This window comes from Nilaparvata lugens, chromosome X (assembly GCF_014356525.2).
Source record: "Nilaparvata lugens isolate BPH chromosome X, ASM1435652v1, whole genome shotgun sequence".
Taxonomy (NCBI): Eukaryota; Metazoa; Arthropoda; class Insecta; order Hemiptera; family Delphacidae; genus Nilaparvata; species Nilaparvata lugens.
Genome location: NC_052518.1, coordinates 7,552,567 through 7,577,018, shown reverse-complemented (window position 1 = coordinate 7,577,018; position 24,452 = coordinate 7,552,567). Strand labels below are relative to the sequence as shown.

The 24,452-nt window shown below is 35.0% G+C and overlaps 2 protein-coding genes across 3 annotated transcripts in view; both read left to right on the top strand.

Moving 5' to 3' along the window:
• The window catches only part of LOC111064553 (dipeptidyl aminopeptidase-like protein 6), a 128,622-nt gene that overhangs the window by 91,270 nt on the left and 12,900 nt on the right, over window positions 1-24,452 (top strand). Inside the window, exons 15-16 of the mRNA XM_039442331.1 lie at window positions 20,375-20,592; window positions 22,679-22,798. Coding sequence (XP_039298265.1) covers window positions 20,375-20,592; window positions 22,679-22,798 — 338 coding nt within the window. The remainder of the gene's footprint in view (window positions 1-20,374; window positions 20,593-22,678; window positions 22,799-24,452) is intronic.
• Window positions 3,465-7,811, top strand: LOC120354758. 2 transcript variants are annotated; one of them, XM_039442330.1, is made up of 2 exons: window positions 3,465-4,154; window positions 7,315-7,647. In XM_039442330.1, exons 1-2 carry the CDS (start codon window positions 3,804-3,806, stop codon window positions 7,372-7,374), a joined length of 411 nt encoding a protein of 136 aa, XP_039298264.1. In that variant the 5' UTR covers window positions 3,465-3,803; the 3' UTR covers window positions 7,375-7,647. The 2 variants fall into 2 exon arrangements, with proteins under 2 accessions (XP_039298264.1, XP_039298263.1); XM_039442329.1 differs by lacking the exon at window positions 3,465-4,154 and adding an exon at window positions 4,357-5,623 and having other exon boundaries at window positions 7,315-7,811.

Genomic DNA, 24,452 nt, shown 5'->3' with positions numbered 1-24,452 from the left:
ATAATGGATTTGAAATGTACTTATCTAAACGTTTTTCATCCATGATAATTTTAACATTGATTTGCTTGCAACTTGATTGTATCGTCTTGCCAAAAATCAAATTACAACGAAAATTAGAGGGAAAGAAAATGGGTGACATCAAGGCAGTATGAGCTAAAAAGCGTAGACCTCATGGATTCAAAAACTTCCGCTAATAGCATCATGTCCAAACATAAATAGAAATTGTGATATTCACCAAGCGATTTCAGCTTGAATGTTGAGAACACTCTTTGTGCATGCTCATATTCTTCGCGAGACAGAGGTGTATCAGTTAAATCATTATGAAAACATTCGATGGGAGGAAGCGATGTTTCCATGAATTTTTCGGGACAACTCATGTATGAGTAAGGATATATTCCTTTTTTCAACAAGAGTTGTCTGTGTTCGCGTGGGGGATCATGAAACACTGAAAATAAATGTTCAAATTTCTTTTCCATGTCTGTACTTTGCACCAAATTACGCACCAATACTTCCAAGGATTCGCTCATAAACTTGTAGGAATCTAAAAATTCAATTTTGCCTACTGAAAGTGTCAAAAATCTCTCTGACGTATTTGCGATGCAGGAAATTTCTTTTTTACATTTACCGAGCGCTTTCAGAATAAAATGCTAATCAAACCCGGAGAAATTGTGAAAATAACACAAAATGTACTCCGGAGTACGAGCCAATAAATTACAAGAAACGTGTGCTACACATAGGTAATTTCCGGTTTCGTGCACGTGGTGACGACATTTAATATCGGTGTCTAAAAACGGTTCAGCACAAAGCCCGCAGTTTACCGAATTTTGAAATTCGCGGTCTTCACTTTTGGATAAAGCTTGCATCGGAATTTCTCGTTTCATATCCTCATAAAAAATCGCCGAGATCTGTAATTTCCTGAAGAAATTTCTCCATGATTTTTTCATCTAAACTACTCGATCTCTGGAGTACAGGTCCGTAAGCGATTTCCCCGTTCACATCGATAACAACAAAACAATAGCCGCAGGGAATATGTCGTGCTGTTTTCTTTGTATAGCTATGCCTGATTTCATCCCAATCGGATTCATCATCATCATCTCCGATGTTAACAACATAAGTTTCTAAATAAACCATTTATGGTGTACTTTTTCTTCAATGTCGCGCCTAGTTTCTTGAATTTAATTGTCTCTCTGCGTTTAGGATATGAAACTCGCTGTGATTGAAACTTGGAACAAAGCTGTTCATGTTTCATCAAATTTGCTTTACCATCACAATTTTTAGATTTCTTCGATGTAAATCTATGAAAACAAAAATTACAAATGTGTATTTGACCCTTGTGTTTTGAAAGGTGGGAGAGAAGACGCGATAGCCCGTTTTTCCCGTTTGCAGTATTAACTAAACAGAAATGAGTTTTTCCTGCATCGCCTTTTAGCATTAAAAGATTAATTTGGTGCTTACAAGTGCGGAAAATGCTTGTGCGGTAGGGGAAAAACTTTTTGTTGTCATACGCGATGATGTGAATTGCAATATCTGGATTTAGCATTTCAAATTTCATAATATCGTGTGTCATCACCGGGAAATTTACTCCTCGCGTATTAAGTGTGTGAGCAAACTTGCTCAAATACTTTACACTCAAGTTGGAGTTCCTTGGTTTCTGATGGAAATACACGAGGACTGACCATAAAAAGCATTTTTCGTCAGACAGATTTTTGACATTTATAATACATTTTTTGATTTTAAGAAATTGCGGTGTTTGAATGAAACTGGATGTGAGGATTGGATTAAATTTAATCACGTTCACATCCAGTGACTCAATTTTCTTCAAAACCCAACCACTGCCATGTCGAACAAAGTTGTCAAAAGATGACATGATTTTTCTCACGGCCAACATGAAATGTTCATTAAAATCTTCATAGTTCTCAAGCACATTTAGCGCTATGTTGGAGTAACTATGAAGATTTATTAGAGATGAGACAGTCTCGCTAACCTCATCATCCATCACCACTAATTTATACAACAAAACATTCAGCACGATGAACCACTTCACGTTGGCATCATGGTGTGCTGCGTGCTCCCTAATTATATCGAAAACGCACCGTTTTGATCTCTCGAGCACGTTTTTGATACTAATTTCCTCGGGATCGTTGACGGTTATGCGATGATGCACCGCTGCGGAATTGAGGCTGTGTAGTCTGCGTTCCCTCAGCATGATGTTAGATTCTGAAAAACAAAAGAATAACGATCAGGATGACATAGAGTTTCATGTATGTTTATAAATCAGTTGTGAATTGGCATTGGTAGAAGAAGGCTGTGTGTGAAAATGATATCTCAAGATCACATAATGTTGCATGAAAGATTAAGATTATTAACTTTTGATAAAAGATGGACGAAATCTTCTCCGCATTTGTCCGCGGAAAACATGGCGAAAGAGGGATTTATATTCTCATCTGCGCCAGACATTGTGTGATGTGTATTTTGTTCAATTTGTTTGGGAAAATGGGAAGAAAGTGACATACCAGCAATAGAACATGCAAGGTACAGTCCGAGCTGTAGAAGGAAATATAAATATAACAATTGAAGAGGAGAATTTCGATAATAATATTCTATGGCAATATGAAGAAAGATATTTAACTTTTAATCATGTAGAAGATTCATCCGTTCAAGTAGAGTATTTTGAAAAGCATCATCTACATTGTGACTTTTGTAAATCATTATCCAATAAAGCAGAGTATTTTGCGAGAAATGGTTATTTCTTACATAAAAATCCATTCTATCTGCAATGTGTCTATTGCAAATATATTATCAAAAATCCATTTGAAAAAGTAATGCATTTACCGTTTTGTTTATATGAAGAGTGTGAGAAAGAAGAGCGAGGAGAGGATTTTCCGGATATACCGTATCGTAAAGATGAGGTAAAATCGCATGCATGCAGTATGTTGTAGAAGGTTTTTTATCCTCCGAGCACAAAAATTGTCCTCCGAGGACAAATATTGTCCTTCGATAACAAAAATCCTCCCCTCCAAGGACAAAAATTGTCCTCCGATGACAAAAATCCTCCCCTCTGAGGACAAAAACTGTCCTCCAAGGACAAATATTGTCCTCCGAGAACAATTTTCCTCTCCTCCTCCTCAGAGGATAAAATCAAAGTAAAATGTACTTACATGTGTTGGGTGATGCTGCGTGAATCTCCTCGAGTGTAGATGTACAGGTATAGATGAGTATGCTTCCTTTCCGATTGATTCCTCTCAGGTGTAGATACTGCCTATGCTTGCTTTCAGATTGATTCCTCTCAGGGGTGTTGCCTTGACGAGAGCTCAACTGGTTATGAGGTCCGGAACTCAAGTTGAGAGGTGAGAAAATGCTGTGAAAACAATGAAATATTTAATAATTGATAATATTAGAAATCAATAAGCATCATGAGATGCTATTCAAAATATGTTTAAGTGAGTTGACATGGAGGAGATTTTTTCAGCTTCTAGCAGGTGTGGGCAGACACCGTCCCATGCAGAGTTCTAGACGAGATTTTTTTTTCGTCTTCTAACACATGTACAAGGATGCTATTCGAAAAATGATTGGGTGACAGTTTTTTGTGATAGGAGAGAGAATACTTACAAATCTGAATGTTGCCGATAACGATGTGGGAGCACGTGTTGAAGGGGAGAAATTTGAATTTTTTTCGCCTTGTAGCACGCTTTGCTCTCACTCGCACGAGCCTGGAACAGAGAGAGAAACGTATGGTATATAAACAGAAGTGATGAGAGGAAAATTGTCATTTACATCTGAGTCTACTTTGAGTGCACTTCACGATGAGTTCTCCATCAACATCTTCTCCATCATATGTGCTGCCGGATAGCCCACCAGCACACCAGCGCGTGCTCAACTATTGGCAACGGAAAGCTGCCATCGCTGCTGCTGAGTCGTCCGCTGCTGCTGCACCCGCTCCACTCAATGTGGAACCACCAACGCCAAGCGGCGAGATCGTGCTGGGGGACAGCCCTATTCAATGCCTGGCTCCAGCTGCTACCTGGGCACCGCGGCGAGCGGTGCTAACTACTCTACCGAACAACAGGCAGAAGCAGGGGAAGCGGAAGTTGATGTTTGAGGAGGAGGCAGAAGTTAGCGGGGATGAGGACGAGTCAATCTTCTCACAAACAAAGGTTAGTTTCAACAAATATTATTAACTTGTGTATGCACAGATTTTTTTCCGAGAAATGGTTATTTCTTACATAAAAATCCATTCTATCTGCAATGTGTCTATTGCAAATATATTATCAAAAATCCATTTGAAAAAGTAATGCATTTACCGTTTTGTTTATATGAAGAGTGTGAGAAAGAAGAGCGAGGAGAGGATTTTCCGGATATACCGTATCGTAAAGATGAGGTAAAATCGCATGCATGCAGTATGTTGTAGAAGGTTTTTTATCCTCCGAGCACAAAAATTGTCCTCCGAGGACAAATATTGTCCTCCGATGACAAAAATCCTCCCCTCCAAGGACAAAAATTGTCCTCCGATGACAAAAATCCTCCCCTCTGAGGACAAAAACTGTCCTCCAAGGACAAATATTGTCCTCCGAGAACAATTTTCCTCTCCTCCTCCTCAGAGGATAAAATCAAAGTAAAATGTACTTACATGTGTTGGGTGATGCTGCGTGAATCTCCTCGAGTGTAGATGTACAGGTATAGATGAGTATGCTTCCTTTCCGATTGATTCCTCTCAGGTGTAGATACTGCCTATGCTTGCTTTCAGATTGATTCCTCTCAGGGGTGTTGCCTTGACGAGAGCTCAACTGGTTATGAGGTCCGGAACTCAAGTTGAGAGGTGAGAAAATGCTGTGAAAACAATGAAATATTTAATAATTGATAATATTAGAAATCAATAAGCATCATGAGATGCTATTCAAAATATGTTTAAGTGAGTTGACATGGAGGAGATTTTTTCAGCTTCTAGCAGGTGTGGGCAGACACCGTCCCATGCAGAGTTCTAGACGAGATTTTTTTTTCGTCTTCTAACACATGTACAAGGATGCTATTCGAAAAATGATTGGGTGACAGTTTTTTGTGATAGGAGAGAGAATACTTACAAATCTGAATGTTGCCGATAACGATGTGGGAGCACGTGTTGAAGGGGAGAAATTTGAATTTTTTTCGCCTTGTAGCACGCTTTGCTCTCACTCGCACGAGCCTGGAACAGAGAGAGAAACGTATGGTATATAAACAGAAGTGATGAGAGGAAAATTGTCATTTACATCTGAGTCTACTTTGAGTGCACTTCACGATGAGTTCTCCATCAACATCTTCTCCATCATATGTGCTGCCGGATAGCCCACCAGCACACCAGCGCGTGCTCAACTATTGGCAACGGAAAGCTGCCATCGCTGCTGCTGAGTCGTCCGCTGCTGCTGCACCCGCTCCACTCAATGTGGAACCACCAACGCCAAGCGGCGAGATCGTGCTGGGGGACAGCCCTATTCAATGCCTGGCTCCAGCTGCTACCTGGGCACCGCGGCGAGCGGTGCTAACTACTCTACCGAACAACAGGCAGAAGCAGGGGAAGCGGAAGTTGATGTTTGAGGAGGAGGCAGAAGTTAGCGGGGATGAGGACGAGTCAATCTTCTCACAAACAAAGGTTAGTTTCAACAAATATTATTAACTTGTGTATGCACAGATTTTTTTCCATGATTGATTGTTAAAAAAATCTGTGCACATACAAGTCTTTGATTATTATTATTTGATACCAATATTATTTGAAGCGATTAGAAATTGATGGCAAGGAAATATTATTTGAACTGATTAGAACGATCATGCTACAATTATTTGTTACCAATATTATTTGAACTGATTAGAAATGGAATTATGAGATATTATTGATTAAAGTAATCAAACATGCATAAATTATTTGTTAGCAATATTATTTAAAATGATTAGAAATTGATGCCAAGGAAATATTATTTGAAGTGATTAGAAATTGATGCCAAGGAAATATTATTTGAACTGATTAGAAATTGAATTATGAGATATTATTGATTAAAGTAATTGATCATGCAACAATTATTTGTTACCAATATTATTTTAAAATGATTAGAAATTGATGCAAGGAAATATTATTTGAACTGATTAGAAATTGAATTATGAGATATTATTGATTAAAGTAATTGATCATGCAACAATTATTTGTTACCAATATTATTTTAAATGATTAGAAATTGATTGCAAGGAAATATTATTTGAACTGATTAGAAATGGAATTATGAGATATTATTGTTTAAAGTAATCATTCATGCATAAATTATTTGTTAGCAATATTATTTGAAATGATTAGAAATTGATGCCAAGGAAATATTATTTGAAGTGATTAGAAATTGATGCCAAGGAAATATTATTTGAACTGATTAGAAATTGAATTATGAGATATTATTGATTAAAGTAATCGATCATGCAACAATTATTTGTTACCAATATTATTTGAAATGATTAGAAATTGATGGCAAGGGAATATTATTTGAACTGATTAGAAATTGAATTATGAGATATTATTGTTTAAAGTAATCGATCATGCATAAATTATTTGTTAGCAATATTTCCTTGAAGTGATTAGAAATTGATGGCAAGGAAATATTATTTGAAGTGATTAGAAATTGATGCCAAGGAAATATTATTTGAACTGATTAGAAATTGAATTATGAGATATTATTGATTAAAGTAATCGATCATGCAACAATTATTTGTTACCAATATTATTTGAAATGATTAGAAATTGATGGCAAGGAAATATTATTTGAACTGATTAGAAATTGAATTATGAGATATTATTGTTTAAAGTAATCGATCATGCATAAATTATTTGTTAGCAATATTTCCTTGAAGTGATTAGAAATTGATGGCAAGGAAATATTATTTGAACTGATTAGAACGATCATGCAACAATTATTTGTTACCAATATTATTTGAACTGATTAGAAATGGAATTATGAGATATTATTGTTTAAAGTAATTGATCATGCATAAATTATTTGTTAGCAATATTTCCTTGAAATGATTAGAAATTGATTGCAAGGAAATATTATTTGAACTGATTAGAAATTGAATTATGAGATATTATTGTTTAAAGTAATCGATCATGCATAAATTATTTGATAGCAAGGAAATATTATTTCAATAACTGATATTACTCACTTTATGCAGAGAATGCCAATTCGTTGATGTCAAGTTGAGATTATGACAATAATCTGATGTAGAGATCAATAATCTATTGATCAAGTTCTCTAGTATGATGATAATCTGAAACAAATAAGACACTAATCAAATATTTTTCAACAGAAATGTGCTGGAATGGACAAGAACTCATCCATGGTGCCACTGATGAAGGAGCTGTGGTGAGGGGAGGAGGAGGATGAGATGGAGTTCGTGAGAATCGTTAATGCACCAATGGCTAAACCGTGGACTCCTCTCCGCGAGCTGGCAGAAGATGTGCGGCACAGCATCATCTCGGCTCGAGAGGAGACAAACCACCATGGCAGGAGCATAATATTAAAAATGAACATTTCATCCACAAAGAAAATCTCTGAGGTATATCCACCTCAGAGATTTTCTTCCATAATTTCTCCTGCTCAAATTGTAAAATTTAATAGTAATTGTAAGAATTTAGGAATAGTGGTGAAGCATGTCACCGCTACATGGACTGACGTGAAGATTGTTAATATTTAACAATCTTATTCTCATACCATGTTGTGGTGACAAGCTTTACAAGTAGAAGTAGTATATTATAATGTAGTGATTAATAATAATAATAAATTGTGTACATATTTGATAAAAAATTGTTTTCAATTCTTACCTGTTCAATTCACAATGAATAGTAGAAACACACAGAAGAGATGGTTCACGTGCTTACACTCTGTTGTGAATGATATTTAAATAAGGTGAGTGCCCTTTTTATAGTTTTGTTGCGAGCATGCTCAGTAGTCTTTACTGCTACACACACACACACATACACACACACACTCACACACACACACACACACACACACACCACACACACACACACACACACACACACACACACCACACACACACACACACACATACAGCCGTACAGCCAAGCAGCGGCTTCGGTGATTCGCTCACTCCCTCCCACATCTGTTTGGCATGTGTTCCTGCAGATGTGGGTGGACGCACGATGGCGGCGTCATTTCCCCCCTTTTCAAATTGCATTCACCTTTTCAGATTATTTGTTATTTGAAATAATATTCTTATCATTCAAGCAATGTTATAAGCACATAGGGTGTGAATTCATTTCCAACTCAATTGAAAATTAAACCAATTCAATTTTCTTTTGATTAAGTTGGTGTAATGATTAATTAATTAATTAACCTCAGTTAATGTTCAACCATTGAGTTGAAAGGTAAGAAAATGGTATGTAGGAGAAAGCAGAGTTCGAGGAAACAAGGTAAAGGAATCTTGAGTTCAGCGGCAAAACTTTTTAAGGGTGTGTCAGGTTTGGCAGGTAATGTCACATCAACTATTTTGAATAAGGTAATTGATAACCTGCAGGTTGAAATTCATATTCCCGGATACCAGTGGTGTGGGCCAGGCACAAAGGTTAATGAAAGGTTAAAGAGAGGTGATCAAGGTATAAATTCATTAGATAGAGCCTGTAAGGTACATGATATAGCATATACGCAAAATAGTGATAATAAAACTCAAGGGTTGCTGACAGAGCTCTAGCAAACGCTGCGTGGGACATTTTCAAAAATCCACAAACTCATCCTGCCGAGAAAGCACCTAGCTATCTTGTTACAAACGTCATGAAAGCTAAAGCAGCGTTTGGTGGGTCTTTGAGAAAGAAGAAGAAGAAGAATGAGAGGAGAAGTTATAGTAATGATATTAGACGCAAAGCTATAGCTCAGTTGAAAAAGCATATTGCAGGAAAAGGGTATTTTTTGAAGCCTTTTCCTAGTATTAGTGGGGGGAGAGTTTTAATTCCACCCCCTCCACCACCCCCATCATCATATGGAGTGAGTTTATTCCCTCAAAAACAAGTTGAGAAACGTAGAACAACAAAGAAGAGTAGGAAGAAGAAGAAGAAGAAGAAGAAGAAGACATGAATATTGAAGGAGAATTGAGTAATTATGATTTGATTGATTGGTTGAAATTATTACAGATTCGGCTAAGAGGTATATATATGCTAGATGCATTACCCAAAAAAATTCTAAAAAACGAGAATGCCATTGTGAATTTAGCGAGGGAAAGCGAGGATGGTACACATTGGGTTGCATATAAAAAAGTTGGATCCAATGTTTGGTATTTTGATCCAATTGGAAATTTACAACCGCCATACGAATTGGACAAATATTGGAGAAAAGAGATTGGAGTAAATATATTTTATAATGTAGAGCACATGCAACCATTAAATAGCGATTTTTGTGGTCATCTTACATTATTGTTTCTTGCAAATCAGTTGTAATTAAGTGTTTGTGCTGAACACACATTACAAGATGGTTGTTATTACATTAAGATCTAACACAAGTAACCTCTACGAACATTTACAAGAAATTATAGAATTGGATAAAAATTGTGAATGGGAAATTGGATTGATTAATTTTTGTAGTTACAATAGTATTGCAAACATTAACAAAGGAACAAATTCCAGCTTCAAATATGGCGATAGATTAATTGAGCTGGATATGGGTGCATATGAAGTTGAGGATATTATAAAATCTTTAAAGAATAAATTGAATATTGATGAGAAGAAGAATAAACTTATTATACGCCCAAACGTAAATACTATGAAGATTGAAATTCATTCTGATAAAGCCATTGATTTAACACATACTGATTCGATTGGTAAGATACTTGGTTTTGATAATGTTGTTTTGCAGCCAAATAAATGGCATTATTCTCAGCATTTGGTTAACATAACAAGCATTGGTAGTATTGTACTCGAGTGTAATTTAGCATGTGGTAGTTACTCTGACAGAAAACAAAAACATATAATCTACGAATTTTTACCAAAGGTTCCTAGCGGCTATTTAATAAACGAAGTACCATCACCGATTATCTATGTACCTTTGAATACGCATCGAATTCAAACTATTAATGTAAAGGTAACAGACCAGAACGGATTGTTTATTGATTTCTGTGGAGATACAATTACAATTAAATTGCACATACGTGAAAAACAAAAGTCAACGTAATGGGTTATCTTGTTTTCAATCCACATTCAAATAAGACATGTACATGCAATGTCATTAGAGAGACAAACGTGAGAGCATCAACACCTAAAAACAAACGTGCTTTGTCGGCTAAAAGTGTGAGAATATTAGAAAAGTTAGGTTTTATAGTTGATTGGCGGAATGTTAGGAGGAGGAGCGGCGGCAATTAGTGAAATTCTGGACATGGAGACAGACCTTCAGTTTTATAATGATATAACCAAATTCCAATTTCACACTCATACAGTTTATTCGGGACAGGAAATAAAAAACTCTGACGAGGCACGTATTGGCATAAATTCTTTAGATGTCTATTCTTTACCTTGCAAATCATTCATATTTATTGAGGGAACAGTTAACTGTACAAAACCGGGAACAGACCCAGCTGATGCACCAGTTGCAGCAGACTATAAATTAAGCAGTAACGTAATCGGCAACCTTTTTGATGAAATACGATATGAATTAGCAGGTCAGCAAATTTCTGAATCAAGATTGATTGGATTAACATCTACAATTAAAGCTATACTAGTGAAGAATACGCTCGATAAAAACACATATCACCTGGCTGGTTTTGACAAAGCAGGATATGAGCTAATGGATAATAAATTCACTTTCTGTGTACCACTGAAATTAATCCTCCCGTTTTTTGAAGATTTTCAAAGAATAATTTTAAATTTGAAACAGGAACTCGTCTTATTGAGGTCACCGACAGACCTAAATTGTGTTGAGTCGGCAAGTGGGACAAGCATCAGTGTGAAAATTACAAAACTGCAATGGAGAATGCCCTACATAACTTTAGAAGATCATGTAAGACTGAAATTTTTGAGACTGCTCGATGCTGACACTCCACTGAAATTAGGTTTCTGGCATTGGGAAATTTGTGAATTACCAAATTTGCAAAATTCACTTAACCATTCTTGGGCAGTTCGCACCACATCGAGTTTTGATAGTCCAAAATACTTGATAATTGCATTTCATACTGATCGTAAGAATAAAATTAAAAAACCAATATCTAATTTCGATAGCTGCGGTATTTACAATGTAAAAGTATATTTGAACAGCAAGTATTATCCATATGAAAATCTGCTAGGTAAAAAGGAGGTATTATACCAGATGTTCTTGGATTTCGTGCCCTCGTATTATAATCATTCAATCAATAGCGAACTCAGAACAGAAATTGACTTTAAAACGTTTTGTGAATCAACACCGCTGATTGTTGTAGATTGTTTGCACCAAGCAAGTCATTTGAAATCATCGACAGATGTTCGTATTGAAATGGAATTTAATAGTGCAGTACCTGCAAATACTTCTGCCTATTGTGTTTTAATTAGCGATCGTGTGATGGAGTACACACCTCTGACGAGCATGGTGAAAGAAGTTCAGTAATTTTATTGATAGAGCGCACCGGCTGCAATATTATATAAGGTGTGCACTCTGACAAATTTGGTTCATTATCAGTTTCACCTTTGAACAGGTAACATCTAAAATGTCCTATTCTTTGTGTTCTGATATTTTGGACAAGCCGCAAACTACCAGTATCCAGTGCGATCTTGATTCCGATAGTTTCTATTATGAACCAAGGTGCAGTACACCGATCCAGAAGCTGCTGCAGATGGAGGAGGAGGAGAAACGAGAAGAGGAGGAGAAAGATGGAGGATTCGACGAGCCTGCCGCCTCCGAAGAGAAAGAAGTGGACAAGCAAGCAAGTACGAAAATTGCTACAGTTGATCTTCACTGGTTTAAACAAGATTGTAATCAAATTGTTGTGAAAGAACTTGCCATAATTGATCAGTTTAATAATTATATTGTATTCCATTTCAAATCACCATTTGCAAAGACAGAATTGAGTGCAAAATTGTTTAACGATGTAACATGGTTAGAACGTCACTATCATAAAATAAAATGGGAAGATGGAGATTTAGAATACACTGACTCATTAATACGTGATTACCTTGTAGGTTATGAGAAAATTTTCACAAAAGGAACTGAGAAAGCAAAGTTTTTAAGAAGATTACATACTAACGTTCAATGTATACCGGAAGATTTTGCAACACCCGATTTCAGCTTTTTCACTAGTTCATGGTGTTATGCTGTGTGTAACATTCATAAAAATAGACCAGATGGCTGGTGTGCTTTGTTCAGTGCTCAACATTATAATTCTTTGTTGTTTAAAAATATGTATCAAACAAATAATTTCTTGTGCGAAAACAATCGAATGCAAAGTATGAAAATGGCGGTGATGTACACGAATTTGCAGAAAAGAAACTTTGCTTGTTATGGATTCTTCTACAACGGAAAAGAGATTCAATGTGTTTATTGCATGCATGCATTGAGACTGCATAAAGCACGTACATGTTGTCTGTTGGCAATTAATGAAGAAATACCACTTAATTACTCTATAATAGTGCCAGCCTACACTTAGTTTTGTTCATTCGCTTATCATGGATCCGAGAAAGTGGTTGACTGCTGACAACGAGTTGGAAGTGAGGTTAAAAAACTGTATTGATTGGTATGATGAGTGTGAAAGTGCAATTAGGAAATCAACTTGTGAAAATTATAGTTTGGCGAAACAATTAAAAGACATTTTTCTAAGCACGGTTAATTTAAATGACATAAGAGACTATCTATGTTATTATCGTCCTCATAATTTGTGTATAGATAAGTTAATTAAAATTGAAGATGAAATTATGAATAGTTGTGCTGGTGAAATGTGTAAATAAACTTTTTCTGCCTTCAAATGATTTTTCATTCCGATATCCTACTCACTTTTTAGTTTAGTAGCTGCTTAGAGCTAGAGCTGACAACAACAACGCGTGTGGTGCGATCTTTTTTATACAAGTGAGACAAGTCTTCAAGTTGTAGGTACAACACATGCATATTGTAGGAACAGAGACACATGCCAAACATCTGGGAAGACGTTAACATGCAGTGTTATGGTTTTTCAAAATTCAAAAAATTAACTCGTCTCTTGATGGGAATTTCATTTAACGAATTTGATTCAATTGCTAAGAATATTAAATTTTCAACAGGATGTCAAGATGCTGATTTACCGTTAACAAAAACAGAAAATGTACACTTTCCAATTTTATCTGAAATATTCGAACTGCTCGATATACTAGACAGCGGGCATCTACATTATGATTGTACAAATGATTCGCCATTATCTGTTGTTAAAAATTCCGATGAACTTTGGAAATGCTTGAACGATATTGCAGATAAAAAATGTAAAAGAACTTAGATCATTGACCTCTCTCTCTCTGGATTCACTAGTACAGTATAGATGTGAGAGAGGGATTCACTTTAATCTGTCAGTATAGATGTAGAGTGAAGGATTCGCTAGTTTTTTTTTTTTTTTTTTTTTTTTTTTTTTTTTTTTTTTTTTTTAAGATTACGTCCTAAAGACTCCAGTCATGGAGTATAAGACAAGTCATGTTATTCATAATAATTCTAACACTAAGTAGTTCAACCTAGTTTAGGTTTGAAAGGAATTCTTGTACACTATAAAAAGCTCTATCAACTAAATATTTTTTAATTTGTTTTTTGAAAATCTTCAAATCATCATTACTTTTCAAGATTTGAGGTAGCTTGTTATAAAATTTCCTACCAATATAATCTGGTTTTTGTTCAAATAACCTACTATTGTGACCCATTATATGATAATCTGCTCTGTTTCGCGTATTATACTCATGAACATCTGAATTCTGGATCACACCACTCGTTTTCACATGCATTACAACTTCATATACATACAAAGATGGCACAGTTAATAGACCAAGCTTTTTAAATAAAGGCCTACAAGAGTCTAACCTATTCACTTTCTCTATACATCTGAGTGCCTTCTTTTGAATCTTAAACACCCTGTCCATATTTTGTTGAGATGAATTACCCCATACTAAAATAGCATACCTAATATGAGATAGTATAAGTCCATGGTAAGCAGTTAACAGTAGTTTTTTATCATTCAGCCTAGCAAGCTGCCGCAGGACAAATACCCCAGATGATATCTTATTACATATCCTCTCAATGTAAGGATGCCATGTTAATTTCCTGTCCAATAAAATTCCCAAGAATGCTACTTTCTCTTCTTGGTCTAATTCATTTTCCTCTACAAACACATTTATTTCTCTATCCTCTACTGAATTATATTTACTTTTGAATTGTAGGAATTGACATTTCTTACTATTTATTGTTAATTGCCTTTGCTTCAAGAATTGGACAATTGACTGTACTCCAGTAAAAGCATTTATTTCTAGACTATCTAATAAATAATTGTTAAAGATAAGCGATGTGTCATCAGCAAACAACAGAGCTCTGTGATCTTTTAACTCTTTTGGTAATTGGTTCACATACAACAGAAACAGTAAGGGACCCAGAATTGAGCCTTGAGGTACTCCAGCCTGGACCTCCAGTTTTTGAGATTTAATTTTTACTATTTCATTCCCATCCACCTTGGTAAGCTCAACACACTGGTTTCTACCTATGAGATATGATTCAAACCATTTTAGTTCTATACCATTCACACCTACAGTTTTTAGTATTTCCAATAATATTCTATGGTTCACACAATCAAAAGCTTTGGATAAATCAAGAAATATTGCGGCTGCCTTCTCACCTGAATCTATTATATCTATTAGTCTTTCAACAAGGGATACTATTGCAGTCTTAGTAGATTTCCCTTTCTGGAACCCATGCTGTTCATCACATATGAAATTAATTTCTTCCAGGTGCATCAATAGCCTATTTAAAACTACTCTTTCAAAAATTTTACTTATTACATTTAGAATACTAATGGGTCTATAATTTTCAACTCTTTCAGAATCACCGCTCTTGAAAATTGGCAAAATTTTTCCTTGTTTCAGATCATCAGGGAAAATACCCTGCTCTAGTGAAGTATTAAGGAGATGCAATAAAGGGTCCAGTAATTCATTTTCACATTCTTTTAAAATTTTGCTTGAGACCCCATCCAATCCTACTGTTTTTTTGTTATTCAAATTTTTTATTATTCTTGACAACTCATCTCTTGATAATGGATGAAATTTAAATACCTTTTCAATTGGCTCAGCATTTAATGTAGTTGTATTATAAGTATTAGTGTTCAGTGACTTTTGGAGATTATATGCAACCTGTTGATAATACTTATTGAAAAAGTTACAAATGTCTATACTATCATCCATATAATTTCCATGTTCATCGATTATCCTAGGGACATTAGTAACTGTATCTTTTTGAGCTGCTCTCCTATTTCTATTAATTACCTCCCAAACAGCAGAGTTAAAATTGGTACTAGTTGTTAATATTTCAGCTGTTTTCTTACACTTAGCTTTCCTCACTTCTTTTGCATAGTTTTCTTTAGACATTTGTATTTGACTTCACTCGGAACATCCCTCACTAATTTAAATTCCTCATAAGCTTCCCTAACAATATTTCTTTGAGTAAGAATATCTTCAGTTATCCATTCATCTACTTTGTTTAATTTACTTTTTACTTTGACTTTTTTATTGGACAGCATACACTAATGTGAAATCTTAGAGTATCAATGAATTGCTTATATTTGTAATTTAGGTTACAACTGTTATAAACACTACTCCAATTTTCTTGAAGCAGTTCCTGCTTCAAACAATTTATATTTCCTAGCTCATATTGCTGAATTTCTTTCACAAAAGTTTTTTTTCTGCTTGGATTCTGGCCCTGCAACTTAACATCTAAAATTTGATAGTTATGATCTGATAGATCTGAGCTACCTAACCTGACATTACAACCTTCTATATTTGTGAGGATATTATCAATAATTGTCTGTGAAGTTCGAGTTACTCTTGTATATTCGTGGACCTTAATTTCTAAATTATTCATATTAATAATATCTCTAATATCCTCTGTCATTTTATCCTGCCTGGCAAAATCGGTATTGAAATCTCCTACTACTATAACATTTGTGAAACGAGCGGTTGTAATTTCCAAAAGTGTATGGAGCAGCTCACAAAATTTTTGCCAGTCTCCATTTGGTGACCTATAGATACCTAACACTGCTACCTCAAATCGATCATCAATTTTTAACCTTAGTCCCGTCACCTCTAAATCCATCTCAACAGAAAATCTCTTAACAAAATCCAGTTCATAAGTTTGGGTATGTTTAGCATTGCTAGTGAATATACATACACCACCACTTCTATGAGCTATTCTACAAAATTCTGATCTCAGTGAATAGCCTGGAATCCTAACTTGATTTATTTCCTTTATTTTTAAGCCATGCTCTGTGAAAATAACAATGTCAGGATCCTCCTGTTTAAGAAATACTTCTAATCTGTTAATTTTGTTGCGAAGATACTGAATACTTTGATGATAAATACTAAAAACCTTACCATCTTGTGCTACTCTATCTCTAGCATTTGTAGCTATTTCCCTTTCCCTGTTTTGAGCCAATTTACTAAAAAATCGTTATCTGTTTTTTTGACTGTTTTTAAACCAGAGGATTGCAAACGGCTTTCAATCAGCTCTGCCAATCTATTACAAAAGATTACTTTGCCAGATCGATTTAGATGCAACCCATGATTAGTGAAGTTATGTCTTTTCAGCCTTTCATTTAGAAAACAAATCCCCAGTTGTTTAGAATTCTTATTATTTAGGCTGTTGATTGTATTATGGATTTATTTGTTTGTCGAATTGATTGCTTCATTTAATTCTGGCCTATCAAACCTATTAGGAATAGTACTTATTATTAAGTTTGTTTTTTTGCTGAGTGGCACAATTTCCTTGATTTTTTCTGTTACTTGAGGAAGATGATTCAAGTTAGGTTCATTATATTATTTGAGCCACCCAGTACAATTAGATAGTCATTTTCATCAAAGTCTTTAGTTTGTTCCCTAGCTGACTCTACAACTGCATTAATTGATGCACTTGCTTGAAAAAACATTGGACATCAAATTTATTTTTTAATCTTTTATCAAGGAGATCACTGCAATCACGTCCATGACTGGACGTCAGTAGCAGAACTCTCCCTTTCCTATCTTTATTTCCCTCAGCTATATTTTTGGTTGCTGTCTTCAAAACCTCACTGTACGTTTTATTTCGACCATTTTCAGAGCATTTCCCATCATTTAGGTTAGATTCTATTTTTTTGCATTTGGACGGAGGTTCTATCATACATTTAGTATTATCAAATTTAGATTTTAGTTTCTTTATTTCCTCCGACATTAGACTACATTGATTTTTTAGATTTAGTATTTCTTTTTTATGGTCTTCATCTTGTAATTTTATAATCAGTTCCAAAGATTTAATTTCTTCTACCATCCCTAACCTTTCTTCCTCAGACGTTTTTAGAGTTACTTCTAATTGGTTTTTTAAATTAGTGTGGCTACTTTGTAGTTGAGCAACTTTTTCGGCTAAAGTAGTTTGAAGAACTGGGGTTTTTGGTTTTGGCGTTTTTGAATTTTGGTTTTGGGAACGCGTAAGTACTCCCGCTATGTTTACATTTCTATTATTAACCTTCGGTGTTCTACTTGAGCTCATCTTCCTATCTAAGAAATTATATTACTTGCAATAATAATAATTGATTTATAAATGATAGGATTTTAATTTGGTTATAATTTTAGTCAAGTAAACTATCTATGTTTATTTTTAAATCTCGAAAACCTAACCTCAAAATAACCTCTAAACGATGTTTGGCTTATAAAATAGAATTAAGAATTAAAATCTAAAACAAAATGATAAAACGTGATCAAGAAACAATTAATAATGAAATTAATACAAAATTTGTACTTATTCGTGACTATTTATAACACAAAATCTTCCAAAACCCAGGAGCAAAATTATGTATGACTTTCATTCACAACCTCAAGGTCATATCCAGTATATAGGTCATAGTACAGTATAGATGTAGAGTGAAGGATTCACTAGTACAGTATAGCATTAGATGTAGAGTGATAGGGAGTTTCTCAATTCACTTCAATCTGTCAGTATAGCATTAGAGAAAAGGATTCACTTCAATCTGTCAGCATAGCAATAGAGAAAAGGATTCACTTTAATCTGTCAGTATAGCATTAGAGAAAAGGATTCACTTCAATCTGTCAGCAAGGGAATTTTTCCCCCTCAAAGGGAAATTATTTTTTCCCTCACTTTCTTCATGCCCCTCATCTATACTGGGGAAGGGGAAGGGAAAATCTATTTGAGAGAGAGAGAGATATCTCTTTTCATCCCCCTCATCTCCACTTTACAAGGGGAAGGGGATAGAGAGAGATATATCTCTCTCTTTTCATCCCCCTCATCACCACTGGGCAAGGGGAAGGGGAAATCCATTTTTAGAAAGAGAGAGAGAAAGATATATCTCTCTTTTCATCCCCCTCATCACCACTGGGCAAGGGGAAGGGGAAATCCATTTTTAGAAAGAGAGAGAGAAAGATATATCTCTCTCTTTTCATCCCCCTCATCATCACTGGGCAGGGGGAAGGGGAAATCTATTTTTAGAACACCCCCCACCCTGCGGGCGGCGGGAAGGGGAGGCGGGATGGACGAGGGGGGAGAGGAGGAGGGGGTTTTGGAGCAAAAAAGTCAGTCTGAAATGTCAAAATCTATCTACTGACGTTGTCACGTCAAAAGAGAAAATGTTGGTACATTCCATTAACTTATCGTAATCGTGTTATTTTTGGCAGTTGTGGATGAAGCAGAGAAATAGGAACTATCAAGGAAAAAAGAGAAAATGTTGGTACATTCCATTAACTTATTGTAATCGTAGGTAATAATTGATTAGAATGTGAACTGGAAGACACTCAGAACAGCAGGCTGTTTACTGAAGAAGTCGGAAACAGCCGAGCCCTCACGAAGTTACCCGAGCGCGGAAAATTTCCGTCCTGACCACTGTGCACTTGGAGCGCGGCGCGGCGCGGTTCCGACTCCAAAAAGTCCAGAGACTTTTCGAAATCCGCGTCACGTCGTGCTCCCGACCTAGTGCACGGAGGTACACTTGATTACATGTATTTAATTCCAGGTCGGAAATTCTCCGCGCCGTACCGCTCCACCGATCTAGTGCACGCTCTACTTGAGAGTAATTGTATAGAACTAGAGTACTAGTTATTGAAACTAAAGTAAATATATTGTATTCAAGTACACTAATCGATCTAAAGTGTATCATGGTCAACTACTCGTGAATTGAAATGGCAGAGTTCAGTAGTGAATTGTTCTTGAGTTTTCTACAAGAAAATTCAATCTAAAGTGGTAGTTTTGATTGATATCAGCTGGTTGAGAACGTCACATTCAACAGTTTTTCAAGATCTATTTCATTTATCTATCACAAAACTCTATTTTCAGAATAAAAGATTCATCTATCCATTTTGCTGCCATGATACAATAAAAGAATCAAAACTTATAGCAATGATCCAGAAGGAAAACTCAAATTGGAATTTAAAAGTTTTATGTGATAACATTAAAACGCAAAGTCTTCATTTTATCAGTACTCTATGACGTTGTACTCATTTTGCACACGAATATCTATTGCTTTATGGTCATTAATCTTCAGGAACTTGAATTTGAATTTGATGATACGAATTTAGTGCTCACAAGTGAAGACATGTAAGATTCCCAAGTCACTCAAGAAAGTCACCTGAAGAGTCAAAGTCGTTTCTGCCACACAATTATTCATATGCAGTGCGAGAACGCGAAATCTATCTCATAACGTCTGGATCGTTCTGTTCCCATGCGTGTTTGAACTTGGTATCCATTTTCGTAAATAAACTGATGAACGTATCCAAAAATATTAGTATGACATGATGCTTGGAAAAATCTGTTGACTTACAGGTTTTGTCACAAGTTTTTAATGATACTCTTCGTTATGTAATAATAATATTACATTTTATATATTTTTCATAATAATTAAATAAATACAGAGTGGTCCATAAGTTGACAAATATGCATTTGATGAAATAAAGATAACATTAATAAAATAACAATGAACACACTATCACGAACAACCATCAAACATAACCTCAAACTAAACTGTAGTAAACAAACCTAAACAAATGTGGTTAGCTGACCTTGAAAATTTCTAGCGTCAACTGACTTATGGGTCACTCTGTATACATTGAATAATAATAATCATGATTGGGGTGTCTGATTCATGTGTTACAAAAAATTGTAATATTGTTTTTAAGACTCTAACAAAGTTTAAATTGGTATTGTTGTAGGAACGCGTATCGAAAGTGGCTCTAACTCAGGTAAAAACATTCCCGGTGGAGATCTCCGGTGGTCATCACGCACAGGTTAGACTGCATCTGCCTCCTGGACTCCGTGAGGAGGAAATAACACGCTATCCTCTGGTGCTGCAAGTGTATGCAGGTCCAGGATCTCAGCTGGTCACTGATAGATGGAAAACTGACTGGAGCACATATCTTTCCTCCAACAGGTACAGTTGACAGAAACATTACTCAATTATATTTTTCTCCTCCTAGGTCTTTATTTTCGTATTTTCCTAGTTTCTAATCTTATTTCAATCGTAATTTGAAACTGATACAATAATACTGAGAATATTTTAATACTGAAACGACGTATTTGAAACTGATACGATTTTCAAATCGTAGGCTAACTATCCGGAAAAACACTTCTAAAATACAACATCTTGTCCCAGGGGTTTAAGCGATTGAATTTTTCTATGATATTTGATATTATAGTGAGAGAATATTGTTTGTCTAAAATTGAACAGACTATCCCACAGAGTATCCCACGCTGTCAACAATGCTGCAACATCTCCACAGAAAAAGATTATCTTGATTGTGCTATAAATGTATTATCCGGAAAAACACTTCTAAAATACAACATCTTGTCCCAGGGGTTTAAGCGATTGAATTTTTCTATGATATTTGATATTATAGTGAGAGAATATTGTTTGTCTAAAATTGAACAGAGTATCCCACGCTGTCAACAATGCTGCAACATCTCCACAGAAAAAGATTATCTTGATTGTGCTATAAATGTATTATCCGGAAAAACACTTCTTAAATACAACATCTTGTCCCAGGAGTTTAAGCAATTGAATTTTTGATATTCGAAATAATAGTGAGAGAATATAGTTTGTCTGAAATTGGATAGACTATTCCACAGAGTATCCCACGCTGCCAACAATGCTGCAAAATTTCCACAAAAAAAGATGATCTTCATTGTGCTATAAATGTATTATCCATGCATGAATAATGCGAGGGGCATCGTTTTTCAACCTCCGATTGGTAATAAATAGATTTTATCTCTCAGTAAACAGAGTAAACTAAAGTACAAACAAAAAAGAAAACAGATTCTTTGAAATTAGTACAATTATGTACTTACAATAATATATATTCTACATATAATATCATTAATGTGCGTTATGAGGAAAATAATAGGATTCAATTCCTGGTGCACTCAAATATGTAAATTCTCAAATGAATGAATAAATAAATAAATTTACTGAGAAAGACACTACCGAGAAATTTCTATGTAGGTGATGCCATCAAAGAGCAATATCTTCAATTATTTTTGTTTTAAACAGAATAAGTATGATGAGTAAAAATAGAGACTATGCTAGCAACCTAACTTAGGGTAGGGTTGAAATTAATTAAAAATAGAAGAAGAATTAATATATCAAAATAATCTTCTGATCAAAAGCTACAGTCATAATTATTTTTCAATATAATTGCCGAAAAGGTTGAAGCATTTTTCATACCAGTGGACCACCCTACTAAAACCCTCTCCATGAAATTCTGCCGCTTAATTAGTGGGCTATCGCTATGACATTGATTTGAGCTCCTCGTTAGTCTACAGATTCTTCCTCCAAGGTCATTTCTTGAGTTACGAGTGACCAAGTCAGGTTTGTATGGTGAGTGAACGAAATTATTCCATTCGATTTGCTGGAAAAGCCGTTTGGTTGGACCATCACTGTGAGTCCAAGTTGTCATGCATATAGTGAGGCTCTCGTTATAATGGCAGTGGAGAAAGATAGGAGAAGAACGTTGCCGATCCTCTGTCTTGACAGTGCCTTCTATAGACGATAGGTGATACAGGTTTATTGATGTAATATAAATACTGTTCATTCTCGTTTAAAAAAATCAATTATATTTTATTGAGCAAGAAATTATATTTTTCAATAATTTCATGATGAATTTTCATAATTAAGATGAAATATTTTGTTAATTAATGAATAATTCTATATTGTTGAAAGACAATCTTGCAAAGCGAGAAAGAGATAGCGTTGCCAAATACCATTGCCAATCGAACACTACCATTATAACGTGAACCTCACTCACTATAACACCGATTCCGGAAGTCATACTTCCCTTGCTTTGCCAAGATCAACAGTAAATTTAATAAATAAATCACAACTACCAAGTTGAGACTATTACAAATTGATTGTATAGCTGTGTAAGATAAAAGCGCAACATCTGAGGAATAAGTTGATTAGTTCGTTACAGAAGGTTAACTGTGCACATAAGAAATGCTAATAAGTTGATAATTTTTTTCAGAGATTATATAGTGGCGCAGATTGATGGAAGAGGCTCAGCTGGACAAGGATACTCACTGCTTCACCAGATCTACCATCAACTGGGAACAGTTGAGGTCAACGATCAATTAGAAGTCACTGAGTAAGTTAAAACCTACAACTAACTGTAATGAGTTTCCTGGGGGAAATAGTTATTTGTGCAACTAGTGACAGTTTGCTGCACCGAAAGAAACGTTTACGCAGGAGCCGTAGGCGAGGGCGGAATGGTTTCTTGAGTGGAGCAGAGGAACTTTGCGCACGTATTTCACATTAAATTTTTCCTACAGTTACCATTGAATATGAGAAGTGGTTGATTATTGGTAAAATGATGGCTGAAATCCATCAAATGTTTGTCTGTATAATTTTGTTATTAATAACAACTTTAATTTATTTAAACTTGAAAATCCTATTGAAAATTAATAATCGATAATTTATTCAAATTAAGAATTAAATTAATCCAATTGATTTGAAAATTTGAATAATTTTGAGTAAATCTTAAATTCTAAATAATTTTTCAACCAATCAATTCATGAATGGGAAAAAATTATTTGAAATAATGAATAATTAATAATATTCAAAATGTATAATTCAATGAGTTCTCATTTTAATTCATTTGAAAATCAGAAAAAATATAGATAGAACAAATTCGCATTCAAAATACATGCCAACAATGTCAACATCTGATTGGGATAGCTGCAAGATAATACGCAAATTATTAAGAATACTCAAAGTAATACTTTGCGCACTAGAGCGGAAAAGTGATTCTTTGCGTTCTGTAATCAGTGCAGGAATGGTCACTTTTCAAGGTAACTCTAGGAAAAAGTATTTTTCTCCAATCTGAATATATTCTCTTGAACTTGCAAGACAAGAACAAACCTTGACATACAATTTAAAGGAAATTTTGAAGGAAACAACAATGGAAAAGGCTGATGATTAAAACAGTTATGGTTGTGGTGTAAGAATGGTGTTATGGTGTTTTCTGATAGTCTCAGGCTCATGAACTCAAGTTTGAAGGACGCACACAAACGGGGAAATACATTGAAAATAAAAATTAATAGTCATAACTTGACATAAGGAGTTGAGTGGTAGAAAGGAATTAAACGTCCCAATTTCACCCAATGATCGTTATTTTCATACTTCTTGAATTGACTGAAAAATTCAGGTTCATAGGACATTTTGGTTATAAAGCTATCGACTTCCTTTTAATAAAATTTATTGCATTATAATAGAAAGTTTAAACAGGTCTATTTAATAACATGAAATAGATGTAGGAGAGACTGAATTACAGTAGTCCACGCCTCGAAAACAAAAAAGCATTCTGATTCGTCAATGGGTAGATTAGTCGCCATTTCACTTTCACTGCTCAGAACCAATAGAAAGCAAGCAGCTTGAGTATGCCACAAGAAATTCATTGTCTTATGAGACTGCTCGTTGGATTTGGGTTGTGGATTAGGGGCATTAGCATAGTCACTTTTTGTATCTTGAGTTAGTTCTCTAAATATATGTTGTTCATGACAATACCCAGAGGAATCACACACAACACCAGTAAAATATCTAGTACACTCCTTTGAGTCAAATAAATAGTTTTAATAAACAAAGCTGAAGCTATATATTATCATGTTATAGTTCTATTCTAGAATAGAATATGTAAATTCTATATCTATAAATATACTAGAAAGTGAATTTCGTCTTAATAATTTCCGAAATAATAAACACAGAAAAAGAGCCATAGAGGCATGGCTGAACTTGAATTATTT